This window comes from Erigeron canadensis, chromosome 9 (assembly GCF_010389155.1).
Source record: "Erigeron canadensis isolate Cc75 chromosome 9, C_canadensis_v1, whole genome shotgun sequence".
NCBI classification, from domain to species: domain Eukaryota; kingdom Viridiplantae; phylum Streptophyta; class Magnoliopsida; order Asterales; family Asteraceae; genus Erigeron; species Erigeron canadensis.
In genome coordinates, this window is record NC_057769.1 from 19,273,996 (window position 1) to 19,288,362 (window position 14,367).

At 35.8% G+C, this 14,367-nt stretch overlaps 1 protein-coding gene across 3 annotated transcripts; it reads right to left on the reverse strand.

Moving 5' to 3' along the window:
• Positions 1–556: 556 nt before the first annotated feature.
• LOC122582958 (nuclear transcription factor Y subunit A-7-like) lies at positions 557–13,452 on the reverse strand. 3 transcript variants are annotated; one of them, XM_043755395.1, is made up of 7 exons: positions 13,298–13,452; positions 11,923–12,020; positions 7,247–7,310; positions 5,975–6,081; positions 5,588–5,689; positions 4,983–5,147; positions 557–1,068 (listed from the first exon to the last, which is right to left on the reverse strand). In XM_043755395.1, the coding sequence occupies exons 3-7, from the start codon at positions 7,272–7,274 to the stop codon at positions 916–918; spliced, it is 555 nt and encodes a 184-aa protein (XP_043611330.1). In that variant the 5' UTR covers positions 7,275–7,310; positions 11,923–12,020; positions 13,298–13,452; the 3' UTR covers positions 557–915. The 3 variants fall into 3 exon arrangements, with proteins under 3 accessions (XP_043611330.1, XP_043611328.1, XP_043611329.1); XM_043755393.1 differs by having other exon boundaries at positions 557–1,071; XM_043755394.1 differs by lacking the exon at positions 11,923–12,020 and having other exon boundaries at positions 557–1,071.
• Between the last annotated feature and the right edge of the window lie 915 nt (positions 13,453–14,367).

Here is a 14,367-nt window from a genome sequence, read left to right on the forward strand (position 1 = left end):
CATTACCTATCTACCCATTATCGCTTAATCATGACTACATATTAGTATATTACTGTACGATATGAATCTGATCCAATAGCTCAATTCTGTTTATGTACTTACAGAGGTAATTTAGATAATCAACAAAAAATAACATTAAAACTAAAGTACGTGTAACATGCCATGTCCAAAAGAAAGTAGTTGCATCATTACACAGATAAACCACTATTTAGTTACCAGTTCATTGGAGGCGGACTTGTTGTGTAATATTGTACATCCTTTGGTACCATAACCAAATCGTTTCAGGTGCAGTGTTTTGCAAGCTCCAGCTCCAGTAGAAGATACAGATAGAAATCACTAGAAGCGTATTCAATTTTATAAGATGTAACATTTAAGCATTTGTGATCTTTTAACAGCTGTTAACAGTTAAAAAGGATTTAGGTGAGTAAAATATATTGTGAGAAAATTGATTTGGGATAACAAAATATGACAAACTGCTAAAAATGTACTTGGCAAACCTTATGCAAGTATGGCTGCAATCTATATGACAAAAATTATGTATCGCTGACGCCCAACAAAACAAAAGGGTATACAAATGTAAGCCACACATATACTACAACTTATTCCTTGTATCAGCTACAGCATACTTCAACCACTAACAAAAGCTACAAAATCAAAGAAAAAAATGCCTCACTACTCTCACAGTTTCGCACACAATTCAAATTAAACAGCAAGAATAAAAAAGCAGTTAAAAGCAAGAGCGGCTATATGACTTGACAAAAAGACAACCAACACTGTGCTAGAATGACCACATTGACATGAAAACTTTATAATATAAACAAGAAAGCTAAAAGCACGGACCCCAGCTTGTCTATACACCAGCTACTGCTTGATGATGTTTGCAGGAATGCATCCAGAACTGTCGATTATCAGGTTTTATTTATCTGAGTTAAGATTGATATTGACCTGTGATTGGGAGTTATCATCAGAACTAATCTCTTTTTGTTGCTTATCCTTTTTCTCGAATCGGCCACCACATCCCCTGCTTCTTCTTAGTGCATGCAGATGTCTTGATTCGTGCAAATATGGCTGCTAAAATTTCATAAATATCAGATCCCGGTATTTAGTGAAAATAAGCATCAGAACATTGTAGCGGTGGCAATTTTGATTCATTTAAGTATTAAAATAAGCAAAAAGTCAGTTTTAAAGCATTTCTAGAACATATGGTTGACGAGAAGGGTCGAAAGTCGCCAAAAGTGTTATCATTAAAAAGTTATAATCTAAGTTTAACATAAATATCGTAAAACATGGGATAAATTTCATGTATTAATCAAAATTATATAAAGAACAAAAGGTGGTGACTGGATGCCAAGCAAATGTCAGGTTTTGTGAAGGCCTTGGGCTTTGTAGCTTAAGGCCTGTCTGTTTAGGAAGCCCATTGGGTTTCCTTGTTCACCAAGCAAGAAACCCTAGACTGTTCTCTATATATATCCTAGCCTATGCATTGTAATTTTTGTACTGAGCTAATAAAAACCCTAGTTGCAGCTGTGGATTAGTTCACACACATTGTGAGAGATACCACGTTAATTCTCGTGTTCTTTATTTTTTCTGTTTTGCTTCCGCTGTGCAACCTGTTCCTAACAAGTGGTATCAGAGCTAGGTTTGATTCGACTCTGTTTTTTGCTCGTGGCTGCTGTATGTTTCGCGATTAGGGTTCCGACTCTGTTTTTTGCTCGAGGCTGCTGTATGTGTCGCGATTAGGGTTCTGTTCTGTTCCCTCGTTCACTGGTTTTTCTACAGCCGCCGACCTGCTGTTATTTTCGGATCTGTACCTGCTGATTTACTGTTGTTTCTTGCTGCTGCTGTTGATCAGCTGCTGATTGCTGCTGTTCACCGCTGATTTGCTGTAATTGCAGCTGTTCACTGCTGTTCTGCTGCTGCTGTTCGTTGTTAGTTCCTGTTGGAACTGCCGCTGCTGATTCTTCTTGACTCAATCAGATTCTAGGGTTTGGTTTGCGGCTGTGTTTTGCCGCTGTTCCACCTGCTCCCATCACCACCAGCCGCCGACACCTTTTGATTGCTTCAGATCTGTATATCTGTTCAAATATTCCGATTGAGGTATTTTGTTCGGTTGTATTTGTTTGAATTTTGGTCAGTGTTTGCGATTAAGGTTTCTGAATTTTGCGGATTTTGGTGTTGATTGATTGATTGGAAGATATAAGGTGGTTGTTATTGGTTTTTTTTTCTTGTTTGCTTCTTGTTGACGGGTGTTTGTCAACTAAGTTGAAGCCGGGTAACTTTGGTCATTTATTCTTCGTTTGTCGTTATGGCTGAAGACGGGAAGTTTGTGATTGAAAAGTTCGACGGTTCGGATTATAGTTGGTGGAAAATGCAGATTGAAGCATTACTTGGTCAAAAGGATTACTTGGTCAAAAGGATCTGGACATAGTTCTTGGTAAAAAACCGGAGAAGATGAATGAAGGACAGACAGCTCTTTGGGATACGAAAGATAAGAAAGCGAGAGGGGTTATTACACTGAGTTTGACGAGAAACGTGGCTTACAACATCATGTCTGAAACTATTGCCAGTGGTATGGTGTCGGCGTTGTCAAACATGTATGAGAAACCGTCTGCTGCTAATAAGGTATTCCTGATGAGAGAGTTGTTTAATATGAGAATGAAGGAGGGGAGCTCAGTTACCGTGCACATAAACGATCTAAATTCTATTCTGACCAGATTGTCATCTGTGGGAACGAATTTCGATGAAGAGACCAAGGTTGTACTATTGCTATCTTCACTACTGATAGTTGGTCTGGGACTGTAACGGCTGTTACAAGCTCGGTGGGAGCTGACGGGATGACTTTTGAAAAGATTCGCGACTTGGTACTGGGTGAAGACATTCGCCGAAGAAGTGCAAAGGGTGGGTCTTCTTCTGATTTGTTACATGTTAGCAGGGGAAGAAATAATAGCAGAGATAGTGGGAGCAGCAAAGGTCAGGGCAGGAGCTCGTCTAGGGCTCGTCCGAGTGTGCGATGTTGGGACGTGAACGAGACTGGACATTACAGGAGTCAATGTCCGAATAAGGAGTCAATGTCCGAATAAGAATTCTCCGAAAAAGAAGTCTGATGGATTGAACACTGCAACAGCAAGCGACTCCGAAGATGATGTCTTGATGATGTGTGTTGAAAGCAGTGTGGATTCATGGGTCATGGATTCCGGTGCATCATTCCATAGTACCCATAGCAATGATTGCATGCGAAATGTTAAAAAGGGCGATTTTGGCAAGGTTAGGTTGGGAAACGGTGAAATTCTTGATGTGACTGGCATGGGGGATTTGGATCGAAATAAGCAAAAAGTCAGTTTTAAAGAATTTCTAGAACACATGGTTGACAAGAGGGGTCGAAAGTTGCCAAAAGTGTTATCATTAAAAAAGTTATAATCTAAGTTTAACATAAATATCGTAAAACATGGTATAAATTTCATGTATTAATCAAAATTATATAAAGAACAAAAAGGTGGTGACTGGATGCCAAGCAAATGTCGGGTTTTGTGAAGGCCTTGGGCTTTGTAGCTTAAGGCCTGTCTGTTTAGGAAGCCCATTGGGTTTCCTTGTTCACCAAGCAAGAAACCCTAGACTGTTCTCTATATATATCCTAGCCTATGCATTGTAATTTTTGTACTGAGCTAATAAAAACCCTAGTTGCAACTGTGGATTAGTTCACACACATTCTGTGAGATACCACGTTAATTCTCGTGTTCTTTATTTTTTCTGTTATGCTTCCGCTGTGCAACCTGTTCCTAACAGCAAAGCAACCAAAACTCTGTAGATCCATTACTAAACCCACTCATTTTGTCACCTTGAAGATTTTGCATAAAATTGATTGGTAGACCTAAAAGCATGTCAGAAAATTTGGTGCACGACACATGGCATGTTCAGTGACTAAGATTCGGAGAGAGAAATTACATAGAATTCTTTCTCCCTGAATCTTAAATACTCATCATGTCATGTGTCAAAGACTCAAAGAGGGAATTTGCATAAAGTCATTTAGGCATATTTATAGGCCAACCAAATTAAGTCACATTTATCATTTTTCCTTGGTGGATATGTCAACCAGAGAAGACCCATGATTGGTACAACAACCTGATGCGCAGATGCTTCATGTTGTCACTAATCATGTCTTAACCTATATAAACTTCATAAGGAGTGATCCATTAGTTTTCCCAGGTGAAGTCAGACCAAGAGGCTACTTTCTATTTAGTGACATCCACAGGGGTTCTACCTTAAATGAGGTGCTTATGTGGGGTAATTGTTTTAGCCAGTTGACCATGGTTATTCTTAGGCTTAGAGATTTAACTATGTAATATTGAGTGTTTAAACTATCAATAGAAGTCACAATGAGTCATCCTTTAATTGTCCAGGTAAAGTCAGACCCACTAATTGAACATGGTTATTCTAAGGCTTAGAGAACTAGCTAACTTATACATTTATCTCAACCCATAGCTCAAGTCTACAACGAATATACATGAGAACTCACAAGCATTATAAATATCTAGAACAAATGGGAATTAAGGGTTAACTAGTTTGTATGTCAGTATAAAAATACTTCATTTCGAGAGAGGTCCAACAGTTCGACAATCACGCCCCTTACTATGTGCTCCCCAGAAAAGGATACTTTCAGTTCAGCAGTTAGTAAAGATATAAAATTTTGGCTATACTAACGATATTGTTGAGTTGTGAATTCTAAATTGTCGCACAATGTTACTAAATCCACCATGCATGCAAGAGAACCAAGGAACCTATGCCTAATTGGGCACCCTGCACATAAAGAAACTTCATCCTACTTCTGAATTTAACAACATAACCCTTTTGGCTCTTTCTTATCATATAACCTTAATCCGAGATTGACTCACTAGTCTTGCTGCAGATGTAGCTCATGAGTTAACCACACCAGGTTCTTACAGGACTACATGCAAGTGATACACAAGATGTAAATTCTTCTATACCTTTCTATTCCTGTGAGCTTTATTTTCAGATTCAGCTTTTGCACGACACTGTCTACGCCGCAAAATGCCATGATATTGTTTAGCATTAACAAATACAGGCTCTTCGACTGAATCAGATGGTAGAGGTACACCAGCTTGCTGAATTCCCAATAAATGATGGTGGACCTGGAGAAGTGGGTAGATATATAATTCCCTTTTAGTATGAGCATGACCTGAATCTTAACTAGATAGTTATGTTCAAAACATTACGAAATTTCAAGTTATGTTTGGTCGCTAATTGGTCAATCAACTTTAATACATTTGAACCCAGAAAGTAGCAAGTCAAATGAGTTGAACAGGTCAACAGGGTTGATAATTGCCCAAGATATAGTTTTAATTTTTAATGCATAAAAACTCCAACATCATGTTATCTAAATATTTGGACATGAAAAAACTAGAACTTTCATCATCATATATAACTAACAAGTATTTATAATATATTTTATTAGAAGAAGAGGTGTTTCAGGTAAACGTCCACCCAGTCCCTTTTACCATCACCCAAAGCCATCTGCCCATTCTGCCACCTATGAAGACCAGCGTTGGAATGACACATAAAGGTATTATACCATAGGTTGCACCGGATACGGCTGAGTCGGGTATGGTTGTGTTTCAAACGGATTGAACACACTTCTGTAGTAAGGATCTGGATAAGGATATGCTGCTTGCCCCTGACATAATAGACACTATTCCCTTCAACAATAAAGAAAAGAAAAAAGGTAGTGACAAACTTATTATGACGAAATTCAGTTAAAGTTCAAATGCAAATACGAACTCTTTTACTTTTTCTAATTTTCGTATCATGTCATATGAAAAAATAATGGTCTTGTTCAAAAAATCAGACAATAGTTTTTATTAATGTGAAGGTAAAACAGAATAAGCTGATGTTACCAAATGAGCGAAAGTTATGAAAAAATCAGGATAGCATAATGCCTTTTCAGCAATTTAAAAGATACCAAAGTTGGGTATTGCATTGAAGGATGAGATATGCCACATGCAGGAGGAGATGAAGACTGAATCTGACCATCCAATTGGCTTTGGCCGATCTCACTTTCACTATTATCTGTTCATAATCGGATACATAAATGTGAGTTATACTTAGACACCAGCATTACACATGTTTAGAAACAAAGTCTATGAAAACAACTAGCAAAAGCTGACGACCTGGACTGGGTTATGTCTTGCCACAATAAAATACCCAGATGAGCAACTAACAACGAAAGGGTCAAACGGGAAAGGAGGTTAGCTGGGTTAAAAGCTGGTAAATTAGTATATATATGCATAGAATCTCTATGTCAAAAAGTGCATAGAATCTTCCAAAACACTTTTTTTTTATAGATTGATATAGTAATAAGACAAATGTTACATTCTCCTATCGGACAGTGACACTTGGAAAAATCCATACACCTAGAAAACTTAACACCTCAACATTCACTAGCAAGTGTCCCATAAAAGAATTTATGAGACATTAACCGGCTTAATTAATCCACGCCCGCTTTAACCAATAACTACTCATTGCAACCCAGACACAATTTAAACCCAATGCTCTTGACCAGCCCATTTTCCACCTTATGACCACTAATATCCACACTAATTTCAACAAGGACTCAGAAACAAGGATGGTACCAGAAACTATTCTAAGAGAGGGTAAAACTTAAAGGGAAAAGTAGACATCAAAGCTAGAGGGCATTTTTGATTATTTATTTAACAATAACTCGTATTAAATATATCGTTGTTATTTGGCACTCCAAGGGGCAATGGCCCACCCTGTCCACCCTCTAGTACCGCCACTGCTGAGAAGTGAGAAATACATAAACATAGCTTTCAAGGTAGTTGTACTAGAGTACTAAATATAATGTATTTATTGACCAGCAATTAAATAATAATACGGGCTTCTTTTCCATACCCATTCTTTGTTTTAATTTTCTTCCTACCTTCTCATTTTGAACAATTACCAGAGTATTTTATGGTTTCCCGAACATCTTTCATGTCATATAAATTTGGTTGTAACTCATATAATTAACAATGTAATTAATATTCAGACATTTTCAGAGACTACTACCACAAAACTTGAAAACCTCGTGGAGCGATTACACAAAATAAATAAAATTACAACAATGTGGAAATCTGTATGAAGAATATGCAATTAGCACAATAAAGAAGCAAAAGCAACAACAATTAGTATTATTCCAAGTACATAATAAATAAACATAAATCGGGGTATATACCAGAAACCTCGGGAGCTGAGGAGGACATGATGCTGCCTCGCACACAGATTTGATAAACTAGAACCTGCATTAAAATGGCAAAAATTGGCTGTCATAAAACAAATTACTAATACTAAAAAGGTAAGAGACCTGAAACAATGTTTCAGATATTGTAGATAACAAATGTGCCCAAACTTGAATATGGATTAGAAAAAACAAGTAATGACATATTTTTTTTATTTAATAAACCACTCTTGCTTAGGAATTGAAAAAATGGGATTGAAGTCAAAATATTCGAGTAAATAAAAACAAGTTTATCCGCTCTCTTGCAATTTAAGTGAATCCTCTTCCCGTTATGGATAAAGGAGCATGTACTCCAATTTCTCTTCATCGCCGAAGAGCTACTAATTAGTTAAAAGCATTGTTGTTAAAAGCGGTGGCTTTTGGCGCCTAAGTGGCACTAGACGCCAAAGGCTGGCAAATCGTGTCTTAACAGGTTTGGTGCGCACAAAATTGTCCGCTTTCAAACATGAAAATGACTCATTTAACACTTGCCTTTGATGATTTGAGTTTGACAGTTATTCGTTTTATGTATCAAAAAAGTTAAATGTTGAACTTTAAAATATTAAAAACAATTATTTTTAAAAATAGAGAAAGTTGCATAGTACATTTTTTGCTTAACAGGTACTTTAACAGGTCTTAACAGGTACCCAATTGCCAGCCTTTACTAGTAAGCGCTGAGCGCAGCAGGTTTTTTATAAATCGCATCCAAGCCCTAAGCCCAAGGCCCACTAACTTAATGCGCTATTCTTTTGGGATTCAGTTTTAGAGATTTGTATCAATCACGTATATTAACCATATATATCTGCCATATATATATCTCAATATATTCCACAGAATATATCACCAAATACACATCAATTCTTCCTTCTCTAATTCTCTGAAACGTTAGCCATTGTTTTTTTATTCCTTCTTCAAGTGAATTCTTCCACTAAAAACTGCTACATACAATGAATCAACATGGCGCTGCTGACCCGTATCAATCCAAAGATCCTAGATGGAAATACAAGGTTGACAAGAACGACAAGAATGTTGTTCGATGCAATTTTTGCGGCATTATCACCAGAGGAGGAATTTAGAGGGCTAAGATGCATCAAATAGGAGGCCACAAAAATGTAAGAATGTGTAAACACGTTTGATAAGAACAGAAGCAAAGAGACTGAATTCACGACAAAATCCGACCTAAATCGGTTAAACAATTTATAGATAGATAGTTGGCTGGTATATGAGCCCAGCAAAGCTCCCTTGCGTGATACGCTATAACAAAATCAATCAATGTCCTAACCTAATAGCCTGTAGGCGTTATTTATAGAATTGAGACATACCTAATTTACGATTAACACCCACGTAATAATAATACGACACAATAATAACTAAAGTAAACATAACCAGCCCAAACCCAGCCCATTCTTTAACTTAAACTTCCAGGGCCATCAGCCCATTCTTTTTCTTTCTGCGCCTTACATAAAAACGACCCGAATGAGTATCACCTGCCACCTGATTCATATCAACGTTCCAGATGATGTGGTGGCAGAACTAAAGGAATATGTAGAAAACCAAAAGGCAAAGAAGACAAACGATGGCTTACATGATCTGATAATCAAGTTTGAAGACGACGGATATGCTGACTATGAACTTCATGAGGATGAGGATGTTGAGTCAGTCAATACTCAAAACAAGAGGGCCCGAGGAGTAATTAAGTTTGGTTTTTAACAAGGTCTTCTCAACCATCAACATCAAAACCATATATATAAATTTAATTGATGACGATTCCCTGGAAGTAGAAGATGACCCATTTGATGCAGACAAAATTCTAGATGGGTCTGATTAGTACCTAAGTTTGGTTTTATAGGTTTTGAATAAGTTTGGTTTTTAGGTTTTGAAGTTTGAATTATCTGTTTTTAGTATTTGTGTTTTCATTTTATGAATCCTTTACTTTTGGCTGAATTGAATATTTGTTTGTGAATGTAGAGCTCAATTTAAATGGCATTTTGCTTTCTTATTTGAAGTGCGCTTTTTTTTTCTCGAGACCGCGCTTTTTTTTGCGCATCTCGCCTAGGCCATATTAAGTGCCTTTGCGCATTGAGTGCGCCCCGAGCTCTTGACAACTATGGTTAAAAGAAAGTTTTTTTTAACTACTTCCGCCAATTCAGGAGTCTCTAATTCGTATGCAGCCCACCAATACATTGGATCTATTATCAAGTTATCAACTTACGTTTTTTGGTCTAGATAAATCCCTTTCTTCATATGAAAGGTTGCAAATTGTTCTCAGTATATCCTTTTTTCATCCACATCTTTAGCAATTCTTTGAAATGCTTCCATAACATGAACAATAGCTTTTTTGTCTTGGTTTGGTGCTCTTCTTTACACGCCACCAGGAACCAATCTTTCTAAATAGAATTTATATTAATAGTTTGGATTTAGAGCAGGATCCAAACAATGAACTGGAATCGTCATTTTTTCCCCACCTATCTAGAACAATTTTTTCAACTTCAGAATAAATTCGATTTTTATTTTCCTTCATAGCATCTTTAAGATCTCCGACCATGTAATCCATTCTTTCATAGATTTCTCCCATTTTTGGACTTTCACCCGCACAAAACTCAAACAATAAAAAAAAAAAAGTTTTGTAATAGCTAAAATAATCTTCCCCAAACACATCATCTTTAATCGTTTCAGTGAAAACATGCCCTGGTTGTTTGCATGCTTTCAACCATTTTCTTATATACGGTATCCTCTATAAATGTGTCTTCAAAGATACAAATTGAAGAATCTTTTGGCATGTTGGTGAGAAATGTGGTCGATATGAAGATTATTCGAGGATTGTAATTTCTTGAAATGGTTAATGCCATCAAACAAGCACCGGCTCGATACAAACCCCCATCTTCTCAAAAGCAAGAACTATATTGCTTGATGAATGTGTGCACGATGTTGGGAAGAACCTAAGACCATTTAAAGACATTTGGTACATACAAGGAGTCTCAATTGTCTTGGAGCCACTAATTTGCAAGGCGATTGGAAAGAAAATAGAGGAGTATAGACATACCTTTTGGTCCCCTTGTGTGCAGACTTTAAGTCTCATTTTTAAAGACTTGGCAAACAAATGCTATTGTTTGTTCAACACATATAGGAAAGGCAAGGCAATACTAAAATAACTTCTTAACTCACTCATGCCTTATGTTATTGAAGGTTGCCAAAACACGTTTTGCAAAGGTCAATGGATTGTAGGAGGCACTTGCAACCAATATAGTTCTTGACTTTTGGCGCGAATGGTTCAAAAAAATGGATGAAAGCAAGTAACTAGTCACTAAGATGATTAAAGATGATGTGTTTTTGGGTTGAGAATACTTTAGGTATTACAAAACCCATTTTTTATGGTTAAGTTTTGTATTTTTGGCTGTCCAAAAATGGGAGAAATCTCTTAAAGCATGGATAACATGGTTGGAGAAATCAAAGATGCTATGAAGGAAAATAAATACCAAACATGTTTTTCTGAAGTTGAAAAAATTGTTCTAGATAGGGAAAATGACAATCCCATTTCATTGTTTAGGTTTTGCTTTCAATCCAAAGTTTTTATGATAAATACTATTTGGAACGATTGGCTCTGGTTACTTTCTAAAGAGAAACACCTAACCAAGACAATGAAGTTGTAGTCGGTGTTATGAAAGCATTTCAAAGAATTGCTGAAGACGATTATGAACTAAGGATGTATCGAGAATAATGGTCAACCTCTCAGAATTTATTTTGGGGCAGCAATGCAAGCCGGTATCGCGACAATGGATTCTATTGATTGGTCGGCTACATACGGATCGGAGACTCTTGAATTGGCATAAGTAGCTAAAAAGGTACTCTCCTATTCCATTAGTGGCTCTTCGTCGAAAAGAAATTGCAATGAATACTCTTTTATCCATAAAGTGACAAGGATCACTTGAATAACTTGAATAAATTGGTGTGTATTCACTCAAATATTCAACTTCAATCCTGGTTTCTCAATTCCTATAAACCACGCCTCACAAATAGTGGGACACGAATCCCGATAATGCATACAGAGAAGGTTAATTGCTAGTCTCGAAGAAATGGTTTGACCTTGTTGATGAAGGTGTTGGCAATGGAAAAGAAGGCTGTTTTAGTAGGTGTTTTGTTTTTCTATTTGATTTTGTAATGCTATGTTCATCTTTATCTTATGAAATTTAGAAATTTTGTTTAGTTATGTTTTGATTTTTGGTATACTCAACCAAATATATGGTACACCATACCGCTTCGTGCCGAAATGAGCCTACCTTTTTTTTTTACGAAATTCATACCTCTAACGAATTGCGTATCATATAGGAGCGTACGGCGATTTATGTGACTAGGATTTCTTTCTAACGAATCATCTACTAATCCTCCTAAAAATTTTAAAAAAAAAAAAAAGCGACATGTCTAATCTACTTAGTTGCAGGTTAGCTTAACCCTATATGGTGACTCTAGGAGGGACCATTTTTAGGGACCTTTTTTTAAAGCCTCTGATAAATACCCTCCTCCTTTGACCGAGTTTAAGACTGTAAAAATAAATGTTTCACGCGACGTTTCAAACAATCTTATGATTAGTTGTCAGAAACAACACTAACTCGAAATCTTAAATGAAAAATACTTACCGGAAATTAAAGCGATGATTCAAAAGAGACGTTGGCCAAAAGAAAGGTTACTCCCTTTTGAGAATTACGTACAAGAAATCTACACGCGATGCATCAAGCTGAATAATACATAAAATACTTTAGAAAAGACATTGAATAAAAGTCGGTCAACATTTGTAATCAGAAAAAAAGTATGTAATAATCCAATAATTCTTTTAAGCCTATTTTTAATTTAAAATGACATTAAAATTCTTTTATTAAATTATATGACTATCTAAATATAATATTAAAGAAGATCAAAATACTAAAGTACATATATCATGATATACTTGCAATTAAGATAAAAAACATATCAACAATTATTACTGCTCTGCCTTCAACTTTTGTAACACCAACAATCAATGAAAGAAAGAATAAAATAAAAACATCTATGACCATACAAGACCATATAAGTCTTAGAAAATGGCCATAAAAACCTACGAGAACCACCGAATCACGAAAACAATCAATTACAGGGAAGATGAAACCCTCGCCCTCTTTCCCCCCCTCCCGGTCGGCTCCTAGTGGGTGTGTACTTTAAGTTTCTTGTTGAAAAACAAAACAATAACATATTTATTCCAGCTCAAAACCGATGCCCTGGCTATTTGGAGGCTTTGGGCGATGGCAGCCTATTTGGCCAACCTGAGTTAGGTGTTTTGGTTATTGTTTAATGTTTATGCAGATTTAAAGTCTGATTTCATATGTGCAACTGAAGACGTGGCATGAAGATTTGCAAGCTGAATAGATAAAACTATCTATTTTGTGAACTAAAAATAGTCTGCATAAATGTTGACTTATTGTCAAAGAAAAATCATCGAATTTTATCCAATTATAGAGGATTATCTAACATTCAAATTGTTAGAGTTGATATCAAAATACAATAATAATACAAATGTACATATACTAACATCAATTTATAAAAAAACAGGTAATTCCGTAATTGACAGATAAAATTCAATGTAAGACAACCTTTCAAGCATGACATAACCCGAAGAAATCAAAGCAACATACAAAAAGATGTGAAGCAGCAGATAAGAGAGGAATAATGAAAGAAAATCTTAATAAAAATTCCAACTTTGGGACCAACCATAGCACCCACTCAAAGCGGTTTATATTTCAATTTACAATTTTGCTACAATAATATAATCACAATTCTTATATTTCAAGTAGAAAAAAAAAGGTCCCAAAAAGAAAAAGAAATAATTTCGAACATATAACTTCAACCTACAAACAACGATCACGATCTCAATATCCTACGATTCTCAGTTTCAATTAGGATTAAATCACAACAAAAAAGAAAAGAGAAACACAAAAAAGGAAAAAAGAAAGTTACGAAACTAGAAAAAGAAAACAATACCAGAGTGGACGGAGATGAATTCCGGTGAACAGCAGGCCAGCGATGAGGAAAACTGGCGGAAGGGGTGGTTGCGAAGTAGCGAGTGACGGCGGTTGGATGGAGCGTGGGTAGTCAATGAATGGTGTGTGAAGGCTTCATGCGTTTTTTAAGCGATTAATTATGTTTCTTTTTTAATTTTCAAAAATTACGAGGGTTTAAAAGCCCGTGCTACGCACGTCGAGTTTTAAACTCGGTGTTTGCATGCATTTGTTGTCGGTTTTTATATATGTAATGAAAGTTATGCTTATGGTTCTAAAAAATAAAAACAATCGTAGTTAAGACGCCATTTTTGATAGTTTTAAAGAGTACTTTGTATAAAATCATATATTTATCGTTCATGTTAATTTAAGAAATTTATTTAGTCGATAATGAAATTTCGCTAATAAATATAGTTATACATCAGATGGGAAGACCGTATATTCATGTAAAATGATTATTAAATGTATTTCTTTTATGTACATAAATATTGGTAGTGGTTTATAGTATTTTCATAGAACGATTGCAATCTTCAATGTTTTATGTTGATTAATATGTGTAAGCGTTAAGTAGAGATTGCAAGTGTCAAAAAACACAAACAAAGCTGTAATAAATACTTAAAAGATATATATGTGTGTGCGTGTGTGTATCAAATAATATTTTTAACATACTAAGGTCGTTTAATTGTGGCATAAAGTTTCGTAACGTGTCCATTTTTGTAACAGCATTGAGTCATTATTAAGATGTTTTGATAAGGTATTTTATTTAGAATTGTTATAATGTAACGTGTTAGTTGTTCCCTATAATACTTTATACATTTATGTTTAATGTTATGTAAATCCATTAATTGTGAGATATATATGTCGATTTTGGCCTGTCTGAGCCCCACCAAAAAATAACAGTTTCAAGCTGCATCCATTTGACCCATTGCCCAGGTTGCCCAACCCGCCCACCTTACCAACTCCATCAAAAAGTAACAAAAATGATAAATTTATAAGCTTACCATTCTCTTGCTTATATAAGGTTGTAACTACAATGATGAATCGGGTACATGG

What these genes read in the sequence shown, in the direction of transcription:
- LOC122582958 (XM_043755394.1), bottom strand. Translation starts at nt 7,274, where the DNA reads ATGTCCTCCTCAGCTCCCGAGGTTTCTG. An exon ending in CTCAGCTCCCGAGGTTTCTG is followed by an intron (nt 6,082 to 7,246) that starts GTATATACCCCG and finishes GATTATGAACAG; the next exon opens with ATAATAGTGAAAGTGAGATC. An exon ending in AAGCTCACAGGAATAGAAAG is followed by an intron (nt 1,072 to 4,982) that starts GTATAGAAGAAT and finishes ATGAAATTTTAG; the next exon opens with CAGCCATATTTGCACGAATC.